We start from the raw sequence: 18373 nt of genomic DNA, 5'->3' as shown, positions 1-18373 counted from the left end.
GGGACACAATCAGCAGGGACCTGTAAATAATTGAAGATGGACTTGTTGAAATTTGACAGACAGATGAAAGAACTTTCCATTTTATTCCTATTACGAAATGTTAATATTGCTTCAGAAAGAAAAACAAAAACAAAGACAAAAAATTTTCCCTGTATGCTTAAATGGCTTATGAGGCCGGACCAACTTCTGGGGAACTTTGGCTCTATTCTACATGTTAAAGTAACTACAGTAATTTTTACAGTCCCTCGTTCAAATCCAAAAAAGAACTATTAAGATTCTTTTATTCTAATTCGAATTCCCACATTGGACCTGAATAGCTAGAGTTTTGAAGATGCCTGGACAAATATCACCGTCCTTATTGAAGATCTTCTCATCCATTGGCACAGCGCACCTTGTCTTCCCCACGCAATACTGTTCAAACAAAACAATCAATTGACATCAAAACACAGTGAATCCAACACATAAGAGTATCTATTATCTAAATTTTAGAGAGAGAGAGAGAGAGAGAGAGACCGTTTGGACGAGTTTCTGGCTGAAGGGTGAAGAGCAATTTCCGCGACTAAAATGTCCACAAAAACCAGAAGGATTGCCATAGCTTGCAAACTGAACCTGAACAATCCGTTTGTTGGCCGGGCACCTTAAGAAGGCTCTTGGTTTAGCATCACCTGCAATGTTTTGAATTTTACCGTCTTCTCTCTTCCATGAATTCACATTTGGTGGGTGGTTTTCCGTTATGAAGCTGCAGATTGTATCCCTATTTGCAGTTAAGATCTCAATACCATCTGGGTTTCCTCCTATTTCCTCCAATAAAACCACAAGGTTTGCTGTTGGCTTCAAGAAGGCTCTTGGGATATGGTATCTGATGAGAAAAATGGGCAATTGAAAATTTATCAATTCCATTATTACCACCAAATCATATGTTTATGGTGAGACCAAGTATATATATTAAAAATGGTTCAAAATCTTATACTTACTGTGATTGGGAAGGCACTCCAAGAGGAGAAAGATAAGATGACCAGTAACGACCAATACTTTTCCCATTGATCCAAGCCATGCCTTTGGACATTGTTCGCAGATCTATAGCAACTGGGTCATCTCCTTCAGGAGCATCAAAATAAGCCTGGAATAAAATGTCTGTATCCATTAATAAACTTGAGCAAATATTTCCTGCCTACAAATTTAGTTTTTTAAAATTTGGGAAGCAAATATTTGTTTCAATACAGCACCTTGTACCATGTAAGTGGGGGCCCTAGTCCCTTAGCTTTGAACCATTCTACCCTGTGAGAACCACCCTGATTGAACACATGGAGTTTCTCACCATCCAATCCTACCTGCAGATTGTCCATGATAAGTTTCTAATATGGAAAGTACTAGCATTTTCTGCAGTAATGCCCTTAAATTCTTCCCAATTTTACATTTAAGTCCGTAAATTATATTTCTTTTGCATCATAACTTCTGGATTTTACGAACAATATAATCATAGTTCCCCAGCCAATCGAACCTAGTCCAGCTTTTCACATGCAAAAAATAAAAATAAAAATAAAAATCCTGAAATAATAGTACCTTATGCCACCATCCATTTTTTGACATATCAACGGTTCCACTGTTGAGGCCTTTGATTGTCACTGTTTGAACTCCGGCAAACCTGCGCTCCAGATAGGTTCCACTGTCCTATTATTGGTAAATGGGGCAAGTGAGAAATATGGCATAAAGTCTTGTCCCTATGCTACCATATAAATATAATGAAATGCCACTAAAATATATATTAATTAAAAAACAATTGGAATATTTGAGCTCATTAGTTACTGGAAATCCAACTGTTGCACCCAGAAGGGAGAGCTGGTTGAGTCCTGTCTTCAAGTTAATCGGTTTCACAAACATAAAGGCTTTTTCTGTTTTGCTTCCATGTGCTGATCCTGCAAACCAGTTCCTAAATCAGTAAAAGTAATAAATGCCATATATTATGAGATAGCTTCACCAGAATCCTTTTTTGGACCATGACTAGAAGTTTCAAAATTTTTGCTTCACCATATGTTTACAAAGAGCTAGAGTTAAGAAGAAGCACTACCCACATACTGTCCATTGACGAAGGCATGCATCAAATGACCAAGATTTGTAACTTGAAGCACTGGCAGAACGTCCTTCCTGAAGGGTAAATCAAAGGGACCCAACTCGAAGCTGATAATTAAAACACACCATATATGTTTATTTGAACAGAACAACAAAGTTGCATGGTACCACAAATTCAATTCATAAAAAAGGAATAGTAGCATAGATTTACTTCATAAAAAGGAACTTAGGGCTTGGTTACCTTGTGGTATACCATAAATAGTCTGTTGTATCTTTCGTTGTGCCCATGAGTTCTAATGGGATCTCTGATTTGAGAGTAGCGTTGTCAGGACCGGGAATAGCCTCTTGAGACATTTCCCATTGTAAGTTGTTGTTAGCTATCATTGATTTCACGTAGTTTCTTGAACTATGTTGTGCAACAACCTGATTTTTTCCCATAATTAAGCAATTATTTTTTTATATTTTCATTTGTCTTCCAATGATGAACTTTGTAGCCACATTAATTAACGTTAATAATTAGATGTGGGATCTTACTGTTTGAGTATTATAGACAACAGTCTTGCAATCCGGCAGGATACTTATTGAATGTTGGGGAAGGTAATATTTGGTATCCCTGAATGTGATTATTTCAGGTACAGTATTGTTGTTGCACAAGAATGCAGCGCAAATATTTGTTCCTTGTTTTTCGTAGATTCTTGCCTGCAAGAAGATAACACCTTAGATTTCCTTATAGACATTAACTTTCATTTCTGTTTTGAGCATAAGAATAGATGGTATAGCTATATGACAATTTAAAAGTAACCTTTTTTTCATTATATTTTATATTCTGGTGACTCACCTCTAAACCTTCCCCAAACGTTTCGACAGAGGGATTTCCCTTAAACAGTGCTTTCTTACACAATTTCAAAGCAGCATGCAAATCTCGTAGGTGACCCCATTTTGGTTCCTTAAGCAAACCTGAAAAGAGATCCAAAACAACTCCAATGAAAAATATGACATTTTGGTAGCTCTTGCATTAGGTTTTATAGATAAAAGGAAGTTTTTGCTTCTAATATCTACTAATTTTACTCTAAAAATAGTATATTGATTTCAAAGGACATAAATTCTATATGAATAAAGATTTAACGAGCCTAACCATATTCATCAAGAGGAGCTTCATCGTAGTATCGAGTTGTAACAAACGAGGAAGTTGTTCTACCGAAATTGGTCCCTCCATAATACTATTGACACAGAAATAAGAATAATGTTGCACCTTTTATCAGGAAACGGAGAAATATTAATGCTGAAAGAAGAAAACAACTTAGTTTGAACAGTATACCATATAGTAGTTTGCTAGAGTGCCATTTTTAGAGAAGAAACGAGCAACAGAGAATGCTAAATCTTCAGCTTGCCTTTGAGAAGGAGGATCACCAAATACCCTGTACCTGTAAAAAGTAATCCAATTGAAAAATCATTTAAGCTTTTAGGTTTTTTAGTGACAGAATTTGGCTAATAACAATATTCTCCTTGTTACCCTTCAATTATTTACATCACTAAACACTAATACTCACTGAGCTGTCCAATTCTCTGTCCACAAAGTAGGCTTATATGGTCTATTTGGTCCCGTGAATGTATCGCCACAGTTCCTCCCATTGCATGTGTTAATCTGCATTCAATCAACTAGTTCAGCCAACTTCAAACTTCAAAGACGACAGATAAATAAAATAAAAAAACAAACAAACACAAACTTCGAAGTTAAAAACATTGAATCAAAATTGATCTTAAAACTAAATCTACCACTGGATCAGGAGCATCCCTTTGCTTGCACATCACCCATGGAACTCCAGTTCCGAGCCCAACGGCCATGTTTCCAGCCCATTGGACATACCGGGTCCCTAGTTCCTTGTATGCAATTTCAACATTGTTGTACTCATTTTCAATCTGCACAAACCAACCAGCAAAAGGATCAGTAAACTAACTGGTCAAACATGATATGTAAACTAACTGGTCAAACATGATATATATATATATATATATTTTTTTTTTCTTTGTTATTAATGCAAAACTCAACCTGAGATAGAATGATAGGGCCACCTTGAGAAGCATACAAATTTGCATCCTTCATCATATTGACAATCATTTTGGTAAACTTTTTCATGTGGTACTGCAAATGAAAAATTCTAAGTTCTTTTGAGTCTGACATTTATTAGATAATATGCAAAAGTATTATAAGATGAAGATTGAAGAGTGTGGATCATCACCTTAAACGGTGGGTTATCTGATCGAAATGTAATGTTTGAAACCTCTCTTAACCAATAAGGAAATCCACTACAAAAATTGGAACAAAAATATGGCAAAGAAAGTTCTTCAAAGTGAGTGTTATAAAGCAAAAGAACTGAAAAACTATGCCGTACCCGTAATTCCATTCGGCCTCAATAAATGGCCCAACCCTTAGTGTTACATACATATTATGCTCACCAATCATCTTAATAAACTTCACCAAGTCATAATTTCCTTTAAAATTATACTGAAAACCAGGAAGAAAAAGGTAATTGGTTTGTCAGAACAGAAAGCACAAATCCAAGGTGAGAAATGAGAAGCAAGAAAAACAAATGCCAGATATTATACCTGGCCTTGAATCGGTTCATGAATGTTCCAAAATACATAAGTCTGGATCACATTCAATCCTCCTGCTTTAGCTTTCCGTATTATGTCCGGCCACATCTACACACAAAGTAAAGTCCACACCATGAATCTGCTTTTATGGTCAAGAAGTCCTTGTTCCATTTAAGACTTGCCTTGAGAATTTGAAAACAGAAAATTTAAGGGGAAAAAAAAAATTTCATTTCTAAGAATTCTATCAACCTAAACCAGAAAAGGAAAACCCAGGAAATATAGAGGATGGAGATTTAAAAGCATAAATTTGCTAGAAAAAGAATTGGCACCTGAACTTAACCATATTAGAAAATTAACCAGAAAAAGAATTATTTTGCTGCAAAGTTATGTACCTCAGGAGGACTCCTTGGATAATGAATAGAACCAGAAAAGAGAAGCTCTCTTTTACCATTGATGATCAAAGATCGGCCATCGTAAACCACACCCTTGTTTTGGAGTTTTCCGCCATTAACAACTTTCAAAAGCATCAATGAAGCAGCAAGTGTTATAAATAGCACTTGGTTCAGTGTCGATGTCACAGTCATGGTTTGAGAAAATTAACCCAGAATTTGATCCGAACCAACGTATCAAAAATCAGATTTGATCAGCTTTTGAAGACGAAAATCGGTATTCAATCAAAACCGGTTAAAAAGTGAGTTTGGTACAAGTTTTTTCATGAATGAGTTTGATACAAGTTGGTTCACCGATATGAGAGGCCAAAAAATACCCCAGAAAATCACTAATCTTTCATGTTAATTCTGCCATGAATTTTTATCTGGATACAAAAAATAAATAAATTAGAAGCCTTAGATTAAAATCTGTGAGCTTTTTTTATTTTTTCTTTATTATTATTTTTTTTTTTTGAAAAATAAAATCTGTAAGCTTTAATTATGTTATTTTTCTAGTATTACATTTGCTGATTGATAAGATGAATCTCTTGGCCCGTAGTACAGATTTCTGTTTCCGGGAAAAAAAAATAAATCCCATTAGATCTTCTTCTTCCTCTTACAGCCACTACTAAGATCTCCCTGATTCTCACAGTGAGAAAAAACACAGAAATCTCTGGCTGGATTTGGATTTTGACTTGGTCACTAACTGAAATTCGAAAATGGCGGGTTCTTACTCTCTCCACGTGACAAAAAGAAAATTAAAAAAAAAAAATCCAAAATGGTTTTGAATTTTCCTAAATAGGAAATATATCATGAAATCCAGCTGCATCAATTTCATAAAATCATAACAACAATAAATGTTTCTAAATTAGATTTTATTCTCAGTTAATATTAGAGGGAAGGGAATTAATGAATAAATCTTTTTTGGATTAACTTCTACTTAAATTGTATTCCAATTTAGGTTCCATAAAAATTCCAAGTTACCATTATGTTCCTCCTATTGTACACTCTATGCATAAAAACACCAACCAAAAATGGAATAATTTCTTGTAAATTAATTGGAAATGCAGCATAAGCTTATCCATAGGTTTGTGAATTAGATAAACGGGGTCCATCAAAGAGTGATTATAATGGCTGTATTATTGCAAAGGAAACATGAATGGATGTAATATACCTTTAAAGACAACTACTAGCTAACAACTCGTTTCCTTTTCTCCCTAATCTCTAATTTAACTTAATTGAGGTTTTTCAAAATTTTCCTTTCAAAAAAAAAAAACAGAAAAAGAAAAAGTTTTTCAAATTTCGGATTGAAATTATACTCCACCACCCCTATTAGTTAAAAGTATATCTAACCTTAGATGGATATAAATATTGTTATTATAATTTTTGGAAACAATAGATATGGTTATTTGCATGCAAAATTTAAACTTGGATATCGATAATGCAAACATAATTTAAATCATTATTTAAAAAAAAAAAGATAGCATCAAATAATTTTCAAAAGAAGCGTATAAAATAAATATATTTGATACGTGCAAGCAAAAATGGATACCCGACCCGTTTGAGAAATGGAGCGGAGCGAAGCTGCTCGCGAGTTACGCGCTAAAAAAAAGCAAAAAAGAAAATGAAGTTGAAAAATAAAAAAATAATTAAAAAAAATCGAAAGGGCAAATTGGGGGGTTGGGATTTGTTGGCGAAAATTGGTTCGCTCAACGAACGCTTCAACGGCATTATTTCCCGGCCAAAAAATGTTGGTTTTCTCTCTCATTCTTTGATCTTCCATCGCCAACCCCATTTTCCAAATCCATTTTCCCCCAAAAAAAAAAAAAAAAAACGACTAGGGCTTAAGGAATTTTCCTTTCTGTTTTCCTAAAAAAAAAATAAATAAATAAAAATTTTGTTTCTTCCTTCGCCTTCTCAATCTCTTCTTGTGCGCATTTTATGTTTTTTGTTTTGTTTTGTTTTGTTTCCACAATTTAGGGTTAGGGTTGGGGATTTGAATTTTTTTTTTTTCTCGTTCTGGTTTTGGATTCGCACAGATATGCGTAATTGAAGAACGAGGAGGAGGAAGGGGGAAGAAGAAGATCGGGTCCTCAGGTGAAGATCTGAGGCTTTGGTTTCTTTTTCTTTTTTTTCTTTTTTTCTTTTTTTGTTTAAAAAAAATTTTTTGGGAGAGGTTGAAAAGAGAAAGATGAGCGCGTCGAGGTTCATAAAGTGCGTCACTGTTGGTGATGGAGCTGTGGGCAAGACGTGTCTGCTAATCTCCTACACCAGCAATACCTTCCCCACCGTGAGTTTTTTTGCTTTCTTTCTTTTTGGGAAAAATAATTTGTAAATTAGGACTTCGTTTTCTTTTCTTTCTTCTTCTTTTTTTTATTATTATTTTTTGAATGTTTGAATTTTTGTCGAATTCATGGTTTCTAATAAGTTTTTTTTTGTTCACTGGAGAATTTGACGCTCTATGGATAGATTGCTTGAGTAAGAGATGTCATTTTAAAGCGTTTTCTTTTTTACCTTTGGATTTTATAGTTTTTGGAACCAAGTTGTGGGTTTGGGTTTCTACGATTTGCCTTTGGCTCAATGGCATTGGAGAGATTTTGATTGGCTTTTTTATCTGGTTATTTGCAAAACTAGACAATAAACAATAGAAAATTGTTGTTTTTGGTCGTCAATGCTTTCTTTTTCGATTTTTCTTTGAACCAGCATATGGAGGTCCGCCTTACATGCATAAATATCTGTTCCAAGCCCGAATTTTCGAAAACATTCCATATGTGTTATCTGATTTGGCGAATATAATAGGTTTCCTTTCCTGGTTTTATACTTAAATCAATAACCCTTTCTTTTTCTTTTTTTTTTTTTTCCTTTCTCTTTTTCATCTTTGGCTGGATGGGTTGTTATGTAGTTACATGTGGTTTTCTAACATGATTCTTTTTCAGAAATGCTTAGGAAAAGTAATCAAGATGTGGTTTAAAAATTTTCTTTGTTTAGCGCCCTGAAATGTAGTAATTGGTTTTTTTCAATTTGGATATGATTTTGGGAATCATGATACCGCTGCTTGTTGAGAAATTGTAGTATTTGATTCAAAGGTTGTAAGTTTGCTGCATAGCGATCTCGAATTCTCATTTTTCCCCAGTTTCTGAACTTTAAAACAATCTGCAGGCTTTATATTTTGATCCTTTTAAATTAACAGTGTTTCGAGTTATAGCTTTTGACGAGAAATTCTATTGTTTTTGTAACATTTTATAACTCCTGTTGTACTCTGATGGTAAACAGGATTATGTCCCAACTGTTTTTGACAATTTCAGTGCAAATGTGGTTGTCAATGGGAGTACTGTCAACCTGGGGTTGTGGGATACTGCCGGTAATTATGCATGTACTTTTCTTTTGTTTAATGGTGATGTTCTGTAGATCATTTCTTCTAGGTCTGAATTTGTTTCCTGCTGAACAGGACAGGAGGATTATAATAGGTTAAGACCATTGAGTTATCGAGGGGCAGATGTTTTCATATTGGCATTTTCTCTTATTAGCAAAGCCAGCTATGAAAATGTTTCCAAGAAGGTGTGAGTTTATTTTTATATGAGGTTCTGTTATTTTCTATTTTGAGGAAAAAGTCTCCATTTGCTATTGGTGATTAAATGATTGGGATATGTAAGTTTTTACAATTAATATAGTGCTGATATCTCCTTTAATTTCCAGTGGATTCCAGAATTGAAGCATTATGCACCAGGCGTCCCCATTATTCTTGTTGGAACAAAGCTTGGTAATTTCCTCTTTCTAATACGGTTTCCATTCTTCCTAATTTAATATCCTATTTATTTGCTGTCTTCTATGGCATCCTATATTTGCTTGGTTCTTGGTCTTTTTGTTATTAGTATTATTATCATCATCAACAATGGTGATGTTTTGTAGATTATTATTGTCTGCTAAATACCGGATTGTTTAGTTAATAGACTGACTAAGCATGACCTTTGACAACTTTATCTAATAAGAAGAATTCTTTATTTTTTTATTTTTTATATATTTATTTATTTTTTTCATAATAAGCAGATCTTCGGGATGATAAGCAGTTCTTCATAGACCATCCTGGTGCTGTGCCAATTACCACAGCTCAGGTAGTGGATTACCGATTCACAAGTTCTAATGGGTTACTAAAGTTCATATTTTCTTTATTTTTGTTATTGACCTTTTACCCACCTTCAAGGGAGAGGAGCTCAGGAAGCTTATTGGATCACCTGCTTATATTGAGTGCAGTTCAAAAACACAACAGGTAATATACATTTGGTTTATTAGCTGAACAATCTTGTGAACTTTTATGGGATGACATTGGTAGTTTTCCCTTGATTTGTCAATTACTATATGCAGAATGTGAAGGCAGTCTTCGATGCAGCCATTAGGGTTGTCCTTCAACCGCCAAAGCAGAAGAAAAAGAAAAGCAAAGCACAAAAGGCCTGCTCCATATTGTGATTGGAAATAGGTGTAAAGAGACAGACAGCCCTCCCCGATATTGGAATTGTTGTGATCCCCTATTGTTGAGATGCATGGTTGCCGACCTTTTCTTAACTCCCGGTTTTGATTTGTTTTATGTATTAATAGACTGGAATATCCCAGTTAGGAAAACAACCTTGCTTTTTATGGACACAGTTTATATTTATTACTTTGTATTGTGCTTAAAGGCTTGGCAATGTGCTTTGCTTTTCTTTGATAATTATATATTTCTGATTTGACTCATTGTAATATGTTGTCGAGTTGTGAAAGGACCAACTAAAGATAGAGAAAAGGCTAAGACTGTGTTTGACTTGTGGAACAAAAAAAAAAAAGGATAATCTCTTTACTTTCAGTATGTTTTTTACTTGGTTGCAAAATTGACATTTTGGCATCTGTACGAATATGTTTTGACTTGTGGAACACAAGCTGGAATGAGACGGGGATGGCGATGAAATGCACTGATCCAATAAAATTCACCTCTTTTTCCATGTATTCTTCTAAAGGTAAAATTTGGTTAGTCCATGGGAGTAGCTCTTACCTATGAGATAGTCAATAGCACAGGAGAAAAAAAAGAAAACAACTAAAACTTGGAACATCCCAGTGGTGCAGGAAGGTCTCGACCGTGTGGCAAACTAATTGATGAGAGATTTTTGCCCTCGTGGTTTCTACAGTAGAATTTGTTTATTTAATTAAGTAATATGTATAAATTACTTAATCATACAGAAAGTATAATGTGTAAATTGGGTATGCACCATGGTGCCTACGGCGCAAAACAAAGTAACGAAAGTGTAATGCGTAAATTGGGTATTTCGCATGGCGCTTAGGCTTTTGTTCACAAAACAGGTTGGTTCTTATTAACTTAGAAATAAAAGAACACACGAGACAAAAATGCGTTTTTTCTATTTAGTTTCCTATTCAAAATTACAATTCGACATTTGAAAATGTCTACAAAGAATATATCGATCCTCGCTAAGAAATAATCATTTATAGAAATTTCAACTTCAAAAAATTAATTACCATCTTCTCAAAATTTCATTACATATTTAAAAATAACATTAACACCTTACGGTCTAAGTTAAACTTACGAGTGATTTTATAATTAAAATTTATCAATTTTTTCCACAATTATTCTTATTAAGAAAATGTAAAAGACATTTCTATAAAATTGTAACCGAATCCAACCTAAAACAAAAATTACTCCACAATGAACATAGCATTTTCTGATGTTGAGCCCTTCTTTTCGCGGGGCCCATAGAAATGGGCCTTAACCGGGCAAAGGTAGAGAAATCAGTTCACAATTTCCAAATCAAATTAAAGTTGTGCCCTTCTACATAGAAACCCCTCTCCTCTTCCTCTAGCCAGTTAGGCTTTGATAGGCTCATATTTCTCACCCACCGCACCACCTTTCTGCTTCTGAAATTGGATGTACCGCAATGTGCTGGCAAAGAAAGCATTTGTAGCTGGGTCTGGTGTAGTAGAGTCGCTTTGCATTTCAGTTGTAATCAATTCGATCAAGCTTTGGATTGAAGAACTTGTAATCTGTGCGTTCCCTTTTTCGAAGAAATAAAGGTACCTAAACAAACAATATATGGTAAGGCTGTTTATGCTTCATGATTCAAACTTAAACAAAAGACTTAAAATAAAAGCGACAAGAGTCATATGCATGATCAGAGGAGTAACTATTACTTGTTCAATATCTCGACGAAGAGTGTCACTGAACCAGTGCTACCTCTTGTTGCACTGGACATTTGCTGAGCAGCATTTGCAATTCTTAAAGCACGCTTTAGGCAAATGAGGACCCTGGTTTTAAAAAAATATTAATAATAATAAATAAACAAATAGCAAAGCTAATTCTATCTTTCACCATTTTCATAAACTGAGCTTTAAGTGGCAAGAAATTTTTAAGAGACAGGGCGATTGGGGAGAAGGGGAAAAAATATTTGCTCCTTTTTCTAAAATTTATTCAAGAATGAAACATAGATAAGCAAGTACTACCAGCAAAATCATATATTCCTAAAAGGAGGGCAAGAACATGAAGCATATAGCCACATCCAAAAGTAAATATTTTGAGGAACTTCAGAAATCAGATGCAGCTCACCTCTCTCCATCCTTCAAATTTTCTTGATCACAAACCCAGAACAGATGTGAGCAAGCATAAACAGCTCTGCACTGGTCAGGCTTCTTTAAAAGCTTCGCAGAATACTGCTCAAAATAAAAGGATTATTGATACTCAGAAGAAACAGACTTGGCTCCAGTTATCCAACAAAACAAGGATAGAGAAATAGAGAGCATTCTAAAGCACCATAAACAATGAAATTATTAAATAGTTACCCCCGTGGCCTTGTGAGTTAACGTATCCCTATTCTCAACACCAAAGACTTGCATCCTCTGGAGAGTCCCAATTATCAAATGTATTGCAGTCACCTGTGCCTTTGAATCCTATTACAGCAAACACATAAAGAAAACAAGTAAAAGAAAAAAATTAGAGTTTCATTATAATCTTAAGAGAAAAGGTTGAAAAGGAAAAAAAAATATATATATATATATATATAACAGGATAACTCTGCTGAGGTTACAAATAAACTTACTGAAATTTCTTCTTCATACAGAATATACGCTTGGGTGAAAAATTCATATGCAACAGGTTCTAATTCGCAGTCATTTGCAGCCTTCAGTATGAAAAAAATAAATAAATAAAAATAAAAAAGAAGAAGAAGTTAACAATAAGATTGAATATTTAGTTCACATGTCAATAGACAAACATTTTCTAGGTACCTCAGCACATTGCAGATACAAACGCAAGGCCAATTCTGGTGCTGGAACATTTGATAGAGCCTCAATGGTCTGAAACAAAGAAAACAGTAGTAGTTACCAAATATGAGATGAAAGAATAAGCCACCGCATAAAGAATAATACAATATCTGAAAATACTTTCCTGCACAAGCACAGCAAAATGCTAAATTAAAGAGGGATATATATCTCTTTTTCTAAGCAGTAGGATGAAAATAATAAATCCAAGAAGATTATTCAGCATTTCATAATATCAACAGTCAGTACCATGCATCCACCAGGAAAAAAGAAAGAGAAAAGAAACAATGATAAAGCTCACAATCCTTTCGATGGAAAACTACCTGATTTAAAAGCTGAAATATTTTCTTTGGTGTAGTTGATTCCTCATCTCCAAACGGATTTTCTTCCTGGCCTTGCAATTGCCTAACCAACTGTATATCACATGGTGTTAGTATGCGATGCAATTTCTCTATAAAATCCTCTTACGGATTCTAACATTTTCCATAAGTTTTTACAACTTATTCGACACAAAACAGTCACCAACACTGTTCAAGCAACCAGAGAGAGTTACCTTAAGAGAAGAGAAAACAAGTGGAGGAACAGTAAAAATTAGACGCTTTGATCCTCCAGTCAATATGTGCTTCCTCACTGTAGATATAATCTGCAAACCAGTGGAAAGGTTAAAAGGTTCTCAAACTCATCCATGTAGGTCATTCATGGAAGAAGGCAATATACACATGATAGCCAGGCAGAAAGTTGCAGTTTAAAACCTCAAGATAATGATACATGAAAGTTCATGCTAAAAACTAATTAGGGTACTCTGAATTCCAAGGTAACATTCATTGTCTTTTAATGGAGATTAACTGAAGAAAATAAGGTGTTTTACTTGCTACAGAAGCTTCAACCCATATTTATATAAAATGATACCTAACACAAATGCAATCAAACCTAGGCTCATGTAATTTCTAACCAAGCAGACATACACCCATTAATATTTTATCCTCCATTTACAAACAATACTATCCCTTTCCTTTAAAAGCTCAAAATAATCACCTGAAAATTAATAACAAGAGTGAAACAAATGAAACACATTTATAAATCAGATACCTTAAACATTTCTTCTAGATCATCATTATAAAGCATCTGGATAAGTCGTGCAACAGAATTCTGCTCCTCCTTGAAATCATCTTCATCGATCTACCATAGAGAGAGATAAAATAAATTGAGACTTATATACATATACTATAATCAAGTATGAAACAAGAATAATATGGTTAGTGGGAAGAAGAAAAGAAGGTACCTTTTGAAAGTTAAAAATAAATGCTTAACGAAGAAAGTGGTTTATGATTAGTAAAATATGTAAAACCGGTAAAAATATAAAATAAATCACCTCATCATCAAAAGTTCCATCCAAATCCTTGATAAGCCCTTTTATCAATTCAAATAAGGCTTCGACCTATAGGAAAGATACATAACCCACAGTATTACGAAGCAACTATGAAAGGAAAAATGAAAAAGAACAGATAATTGAATACCTTGTCAATAGTTGAAATTTGAGTTCTATTTTTCATAATGCTTTGAATTATCACAGTTGCCATGACTTTATTCGTTGCATTATCAAGGAATTCCATAACACGGGGATAATTTGAAAGCTTTAATGCAGTAACAATATCATTATATTTCTCAAGGGGAGCACTTAAGAGTGCAACAATCTGCTTTGTTGCCTTGTTATCTTCAATCTTCCCTTTGCCAGAGAGTTTCTTGACACATGCTCCCTGATTAAAAGAATGGATACAAGGAAGTAAAAAATACTCAATCGATAAACATATACAGTATAGCTCATCGAAAATATATAGTCCGTTAATGTCAATGGGCAAATCCATGGATGTTGATCTACAAGCAAAAATGATGAGGGCAAACAATAAAACATGCAAATGTGAAAGCAGTGTGGAGAGGAGATATACCAATACTTGGTCGGCATAATCAAGTCGGTCCGGGTGGACATGGAGAGTAAATTTAAGAAGAGAAGAATATAAAGTTACAACTCCCATTATAGGCATGTCTGGTTGTGCTTCTATCACCTGCATCACCAGATATGTATTACATGTCCAATCAGTGATAGATTAAACACATACCCTAATCACAGAGAAAAACTGAATATATATATATATATATGCAAATAGGAAAAGGTCAAAAAATAAAATAAAATAAAATAAAGGGGGAAAGGGTAAATTAAGGAAATCACGTAATTGAAAATTTATGCCCCCAAAGCTACAAAACAAAATAGAAAATTTCACATGACTCCCCATGATTAGTTTAAGAAAAAGGAAAAGACAGTTAATGCATAAAATTAGCTCTTTATAGCAAAAGGAAAAGACAGTTAATGCATAAAATTAGCTCTTTACAGCATCACATACTTGAAAGAGTAAAAATGTCATAAGAAAGAAAAACAAGATGCAAATTCAGACAGCAAAGCAGATAAATGCACGACAGCCAATAATATATTCCAAAACCAATTCAGCACATCCAAAGGAATCGAAAATACTAGACTATGCATTCAAGCTTAACTCAAATCCCAAAAAAAGGATGAGCATCATTAGACATTATCAGTCAGATTGAAACTGAAAGTGGTAGCAGAAGTAAAACAATAATAATAACATACCAGAGCCTTCTTTTGCAAGGTTCAGAAATTTAGGGCTCTTTAAAGCTATCAAGATTTTACCTTCCCAATGGCATTACTCAATTTGGAAAAAGCTTCCACTTGCAAGAACTCAGGTAAAACTTCTGAACTTGAAGCAGCATAATTTGCAAGCCTTTCCATTAACTGGGATAGCACTGTCTTGATGTCAACAGATGGCTGAGAAACATGAATATAAGGTTAAGAACTTCAAAAGTAAATGAAAATAAAAGGAGTACATGGTAAGACAAATCCGCTTGTTTATATAATTAAGGTCCCTACTACCTACTTATATGTGTTGGCATTACATGATCAACAAAAAAAACCACAAAGGGCACATATTTAAACTAAAAAATGATGGCATTAACTTGTAAATTAACCAATCAGGTATCATGTTACAGCAATCCGACAATGCTGGACCATAAACATAAATCTCCAACCGATCAAATACATACCTAACCCCTTCTTTTTTTTCCTTTTTGTTGTGGGGGTAAAAATCTACCTGAAGTTGGGGGCATGCACCCAACAACACGTCAAGTGTTTGCAAGTGATACTCATCAGGAAAGACTTGAATTATGCAATCCATCAAATAGAATTGAGCAAGCTCATCTTTACAGTTAACAACCTGTCATTGAGATAATTTGTCCATCATTTGACATTAGCAAGCACAAGTCTATAGTATAATCTTCTATAATTATATGCATGTAAATGATAAAAATTAACAGACCAACCTGCTCCAGGACCCTGGGAAGCACTGAATCTTTGTACATATCCAGATCAACACCCTCTATCTGACCAAGGACATGGAGGTTCTTCCCAACCTAATAAAAAATAAATGGGACAACATAGAAGCCTTCTGTAAGTGTACACCCAATATGTACACAATATATTCCAGCGAAATCAACCAGCTAGCAGTTACTGATATTTACAAGATCACGCAGCTCGCTCCTCTCTTTCTCCCGTTTCTCCTTTTCCCGGGCAGGTCCCTGCAGACCAGAAAGCCCGACAGCAATCCTCAACTCAGGATCAGCTAAGAGTATGAATGATGCACAAGCACTACAACACCTGCATGACCAGAAATCATGCCCTCATGATGAACTTTTACCTTCAAGACATGCAAGCATTGTGGTACCCATGCATGTACAAACATGAGAGCATTCCATTATGTATTAACCAACCTGATATTGCATGCGAACCCAAAGTTTGTTCATTTCTGTGAAATTCTGAAGAACAAACTCCACAGCATCCACAACAGTGTCAGCATCCCTGTAAAATTTGAATAAACTGTCAACAAAATGGGGTTGCTCCAATCTCACACACATCAGTGCACATCAAGTAGTTAAATGCATTAGCATCTTAATCTTATTGCTAGGAAACAAGTCATATAGATATTTGGATTTTGGAACAAAATGACTATTTAATCTCCTTACCCTTCATACTCAGAACCTATGTCAGGTAATTTATCCCTGCTGACTTGGGAGAGGTAGCTTCTTAAGAAGAGCCCACGTACAGGATGCTGAATGCCACGGCACATTTCCACAAGATCTTTAAGAACATCTTTTGCAGGAGCCTCCTTAGATTTGATGTAAACAGATCCCACCGTACAGAGGAGATATCTGATGGAAATCACACAATGTATAAGTGCTGAAAAGCCAATGCTGGAAGTTATAATGGATGTAATCCCGAAATCTCAGACGTGAACAACCATCAAGTACCTAGAATGCATAAATCAAATACTTTTCCAAGCTCATCATCTTAGAAATAAACAAAAAGGCAAGTCTAGATGAGAGAGCAGGTAAGAGAGTACTGGGTAAGAAGGGGACCAGCGTTGACTACAACATTCAGCAAATATATAATAAATGCTGTTTTTCTAAATTTCCTTACCCTACTTCCATTGCTTAATTTAACGGAAGAATATGTACCACTAGCGCCTTACCAGAATAAAATACGATATGTAATACACAGTAGCTCAGTAACCTCTCAAAATAAACAAGTGGATTTCAAAAAGTATCATGTCTCATGGTATAAAAAGCTGCTGTCACTTACAATCTTGGTAATATGTTACCAGCGTGCTGCACAAGTTCATAGAGATCAATAACAGAGCAACCACGACGAGTCTCTTCCTTGAAGAACATCTCCAACTTCCTCAATTCGTCAAATGCCCGCATGTCTGAAGGACCAAGAAAAATCAGAAATCATAATCTAAACCAATTCCACAGTTCCAACCATTAAAAAAAAAAAAAAAAAAAAGAATTGTCTCAATTTCACAGTTTATAAGACCAGATCGTTAACAAAATTTAGCTCGGGAACTCACAGAGTTCATAGTATTTGTGAGGAGAAAGCTTCGAAGTTCGAAGCTCGGAGAGCATCTGAGCAGAATATTTGAGGGCGTCTCGGAGATTGTTGGAATCCTAATACAATACGACGATTTACACAAACAAATGCGAAATACAAGAAAAAATAAATGAATAAATATATCCGGTTCCTCTACAAACGAGAATTAGGGTTCATGTTTCGAATTTTAACAATGGAGGTTGAAACTTGTGAAATTCGAAAGAGTTTACCAGAGCTCGATGCATGTAGAAGGCGTTCTGTTGGAGACCAGCAATCCCGGCGGCGAGCCATTTCTCTTCGTCCTCGGCACCGTTGGCGATCATCGTTGTCGTTTGGGATGTAGAAGGTTGCGGTTGACTCACTCTCTTGTTCGGCCTCAACCACCCGTCAGTCCGTGTCTATTTTGGATCCAAAGTTGGAAGCGATGACTACCACTATGAGATTTTCGTCCGTGTGCCTTTAAAATTGGATCCCAACACGGTCTCGATGGCTCCGCTCCGCTTACAAATGTATCATACAACTGTTAACTGTTGGCTTAATGGGCCTAATGGGCTTTTGTTTTGTAATGCTGACCTCGAACAATAGTTGGGCTTCATAGCCCATGATGTTGACATATTCCTCGGCTTTTTTTTTTTTTTTTTTTTTAATAACATATTGCTTTGGCATACACGATAGCGCAATGGACGAATAAAATATTTTGTTTTTTTTTTTAATTTAATTAAACTTGTAGATAATGATGTTAACTGAAAAATAATAAACAACCACACGTTCAATGTTTAGAAGTACCTATTTACCTTAAAAAAATAAAGCATATAATTTAGAAGTCCTTGCATTTTTTTTTTTTTTTACTAGGTGGTTTTTTACTTCTGATTAATTTAATTCTATTTTTTTTCTCCCGACACTTGAGAAAGAAGAAAAAAGAAGTTGGGAACTACTTATTTTTTTGAGTTTATTGAATAATGTACATGGCAAAGACCTATACCATATGGCATAT

General features: G+C 34.8%; 3 protein-coding genes across 6 annotated transcripts; 1 reads left to right on the top strand and 2 right to left on the bottom strand.

Annotated features, from left to right (window-relative positions):
- Positions 1 to 64: 64 nt before the first annotated feature.
- LOC107405613 (beta-galactosidase 13) lies at positions 65 to 6567 on the bottom strand. Its single transcript, XM_016012685.4, has 20 exons — positions 5616 to 6567; positions 5058 to 5479; positions 4678 to 4773; positions 4464 to 4576; positions 4311 to 4377; positions 4121 to 4213; positions 3847 to 3990; positions 3621 to 3715; positions 3389 to 3494; positions 3206 to 3290; positions 2909 to 3027; positions 2605 to 2769; positions 2312 to 2493; positions 2069 to 2178; positions 1807 to 1916; positions 1564 to 1671; positions 1227 to 1331; positions 975 to 1120; positions 514 to 859; positions 65 to 411 (listed from the first exon to the last, which is right to left on the bottom strand). The coding sequence occupies exons 2-20, from the start codon at positions 5247 to 5249 to the stop codon at positions 286 to 288; spliced, it is 2508 nt and encodes an 835-aa protein (XP_015868171.2). The 5' UTR covers positions 5250 to 5479; positions 5616 to 6567; the 3' UTR covers positions 65 to 285.
- A 135-nt stretch (positions 6568 to 6702) lies between these two features.
- Positions 6703 to 9821, top strand: LOC107424469 (rac-like GTP-binding protein RHO1). 4 transcript variants are annotated; one of them, XM_016034286.4, is made up of 9 exons: positions 6703 to 6843; positions 7133 to 7190; positions 7279 to 7383; positions 8367 to 8454; positions 8542 to 8651; positions 8790 to 8853; positions 9141 to 9205; positions 9295 to 9360; positions 9456 to 9821. In XM_016034286.4, exons 3-9 carry the CDS (start codon positions 7285 to 7287, stop codon positions 9555 to 9557), a joined length of 594 nt encoding a protein of 197 aa, XP_015889772.1. In that variant the 5' UTR covers positions 6703 to 6843; positions 7133 to 7190; positions 7279 to 7284; the 3' UTR covers positions 9558 to 9821. The 4 variants fall into 4 exon arrangements, with proteins under 4 accessions (XP_015889772.1, XP_015889771.1, XP_024932097.1 ...); XM_016034285.4 differs by having other exon boundaries at positions 7270 to 7383; XM_025076329.3 differs by lacking the exon at positions 6703 to 6843 and having other exon boundaries at positions 6879 to 7190; positions 7270 to 7383.
- An 828-nt stretch (positions 9822 to 10649) lies between these two features.
- Positions 10650 to 17848, bottom strand: LOC107424474 (vacuolar protein sorting-associated protein 35A). The gene is made up of 21 exons (XM_016034293.4): positions 17610 to 17848; positions 17360 to 17456; positions 17092 to 17215; positions 16476 to 16661; positions 16224 to 16311; positions 15975 to 16031; positions 15777 to 15866; positions 15548 to 15670; positions 15091 to 15225; positions 14333 to 14449; positions 13904 to 14143; positions 13759 to 13824; positions 13476 to 13565; positions 12940 to 13029; positions 12710 to 12799; positions 12354 to 12422; positions 12167 to 12247; positions 11910 to 12017; positions 11677 to 11780; positions 11265 to 11378; positions 10650 to 11151 (listed from the first exon to the last, which is right to left on the bottom strand). Exons 1-21 carry the CDS (start codon positions 17700 to 17702, stop codon positions 10941 to 10943), a joined length of 2373 nt encoding a protein of 790 aa, XP_015889779.3. The 5' UTR covers positions 17703 to 17848; the 3' UTR covers positions 10650 to 10940.
- Between the last annotated feature and the right edge of the window lie 525 nt (positions 17849 to 18373).

This window comes from Ziziphus jujuba, chromosome 7 (genome assembly GCF_031755915.1).
Source record: "Ziziphus jujuba cultivar Dongzao chromosome 7, ASM3175591v1".
NCBI lineage: Eukaryota > Viridiplantae > Streptophyta > Magnoliopsida > Rosales > Rhamnaceae > Ziziphus > Ziziphus jujuba.
This window is presented reverse-complemented; position numbering and strand designations above follow the sequence as displayed.

Bases quoted from the DNA above. Each gene is read 5' to 3' on its own strand.
- LOC107405613 (XM_016012685.4), bottom strand. From the start codon at position 5,249: ATGACTGTGACATCGACACTGAACCAAGTGCTATTTATAACACTTGCT. The intron at 2,494-2,604 runs GTAAGATCCCAC...GGAAAAAATCAG, and splicing joins TTGTCTATAATACTCAAACA to GTTGTTGCACAACATAGTTC. The intron at 860-974 runs GTAAGTATAAGA...TTTTCTCATCAG, and splicing joins GGAGTGCCTTCCCAATCACA to ATACCATATCCCAAGAGCCT.
- LOC107424469 (XM_016034286.4), top strand. From the start codon at position 7,285: ATGAGCGCGTCGAGGTTCATAAAGTGCGTCACTGTTGGTGATGGAGCT. The intron at 8,854-9,140 runs GTAATTTCCTCT...CATAATAAGCAG, and splicing joins TCTTGTTGGAACAAAGCTTG to ATCTTCGGGATGATAAGCAG. The intron at 9,361-9,455 runs GTAATATACATT...TACTATATGCAG, and splicing joins GCAGTTCAAAAACACAACAG to AATGTGAAGGCAGTCTTCGA.
- LOC107424474 (XM_016034293.4), bottom strand. From the start codon at position 17,702: ATGATCGCCAACGGTGCCGAGGACGAAGAGAAATGGCTCGCCGCCGGG. The intron at 13,825-13,903 runs GTATTCAATTAT...TCTTTCCTATAG, and splicing joins AAATTTCAACTATTGACAAG to GTCGAAGCCTTATTTGAATT. The intron at 11,781-11,909 runs GTAACTATTTAA...TATTTTGAGCAG, and splicing joins TAACTCACAAGGCCACGGGG to TATTCTGCGAAGCTTTTAAA.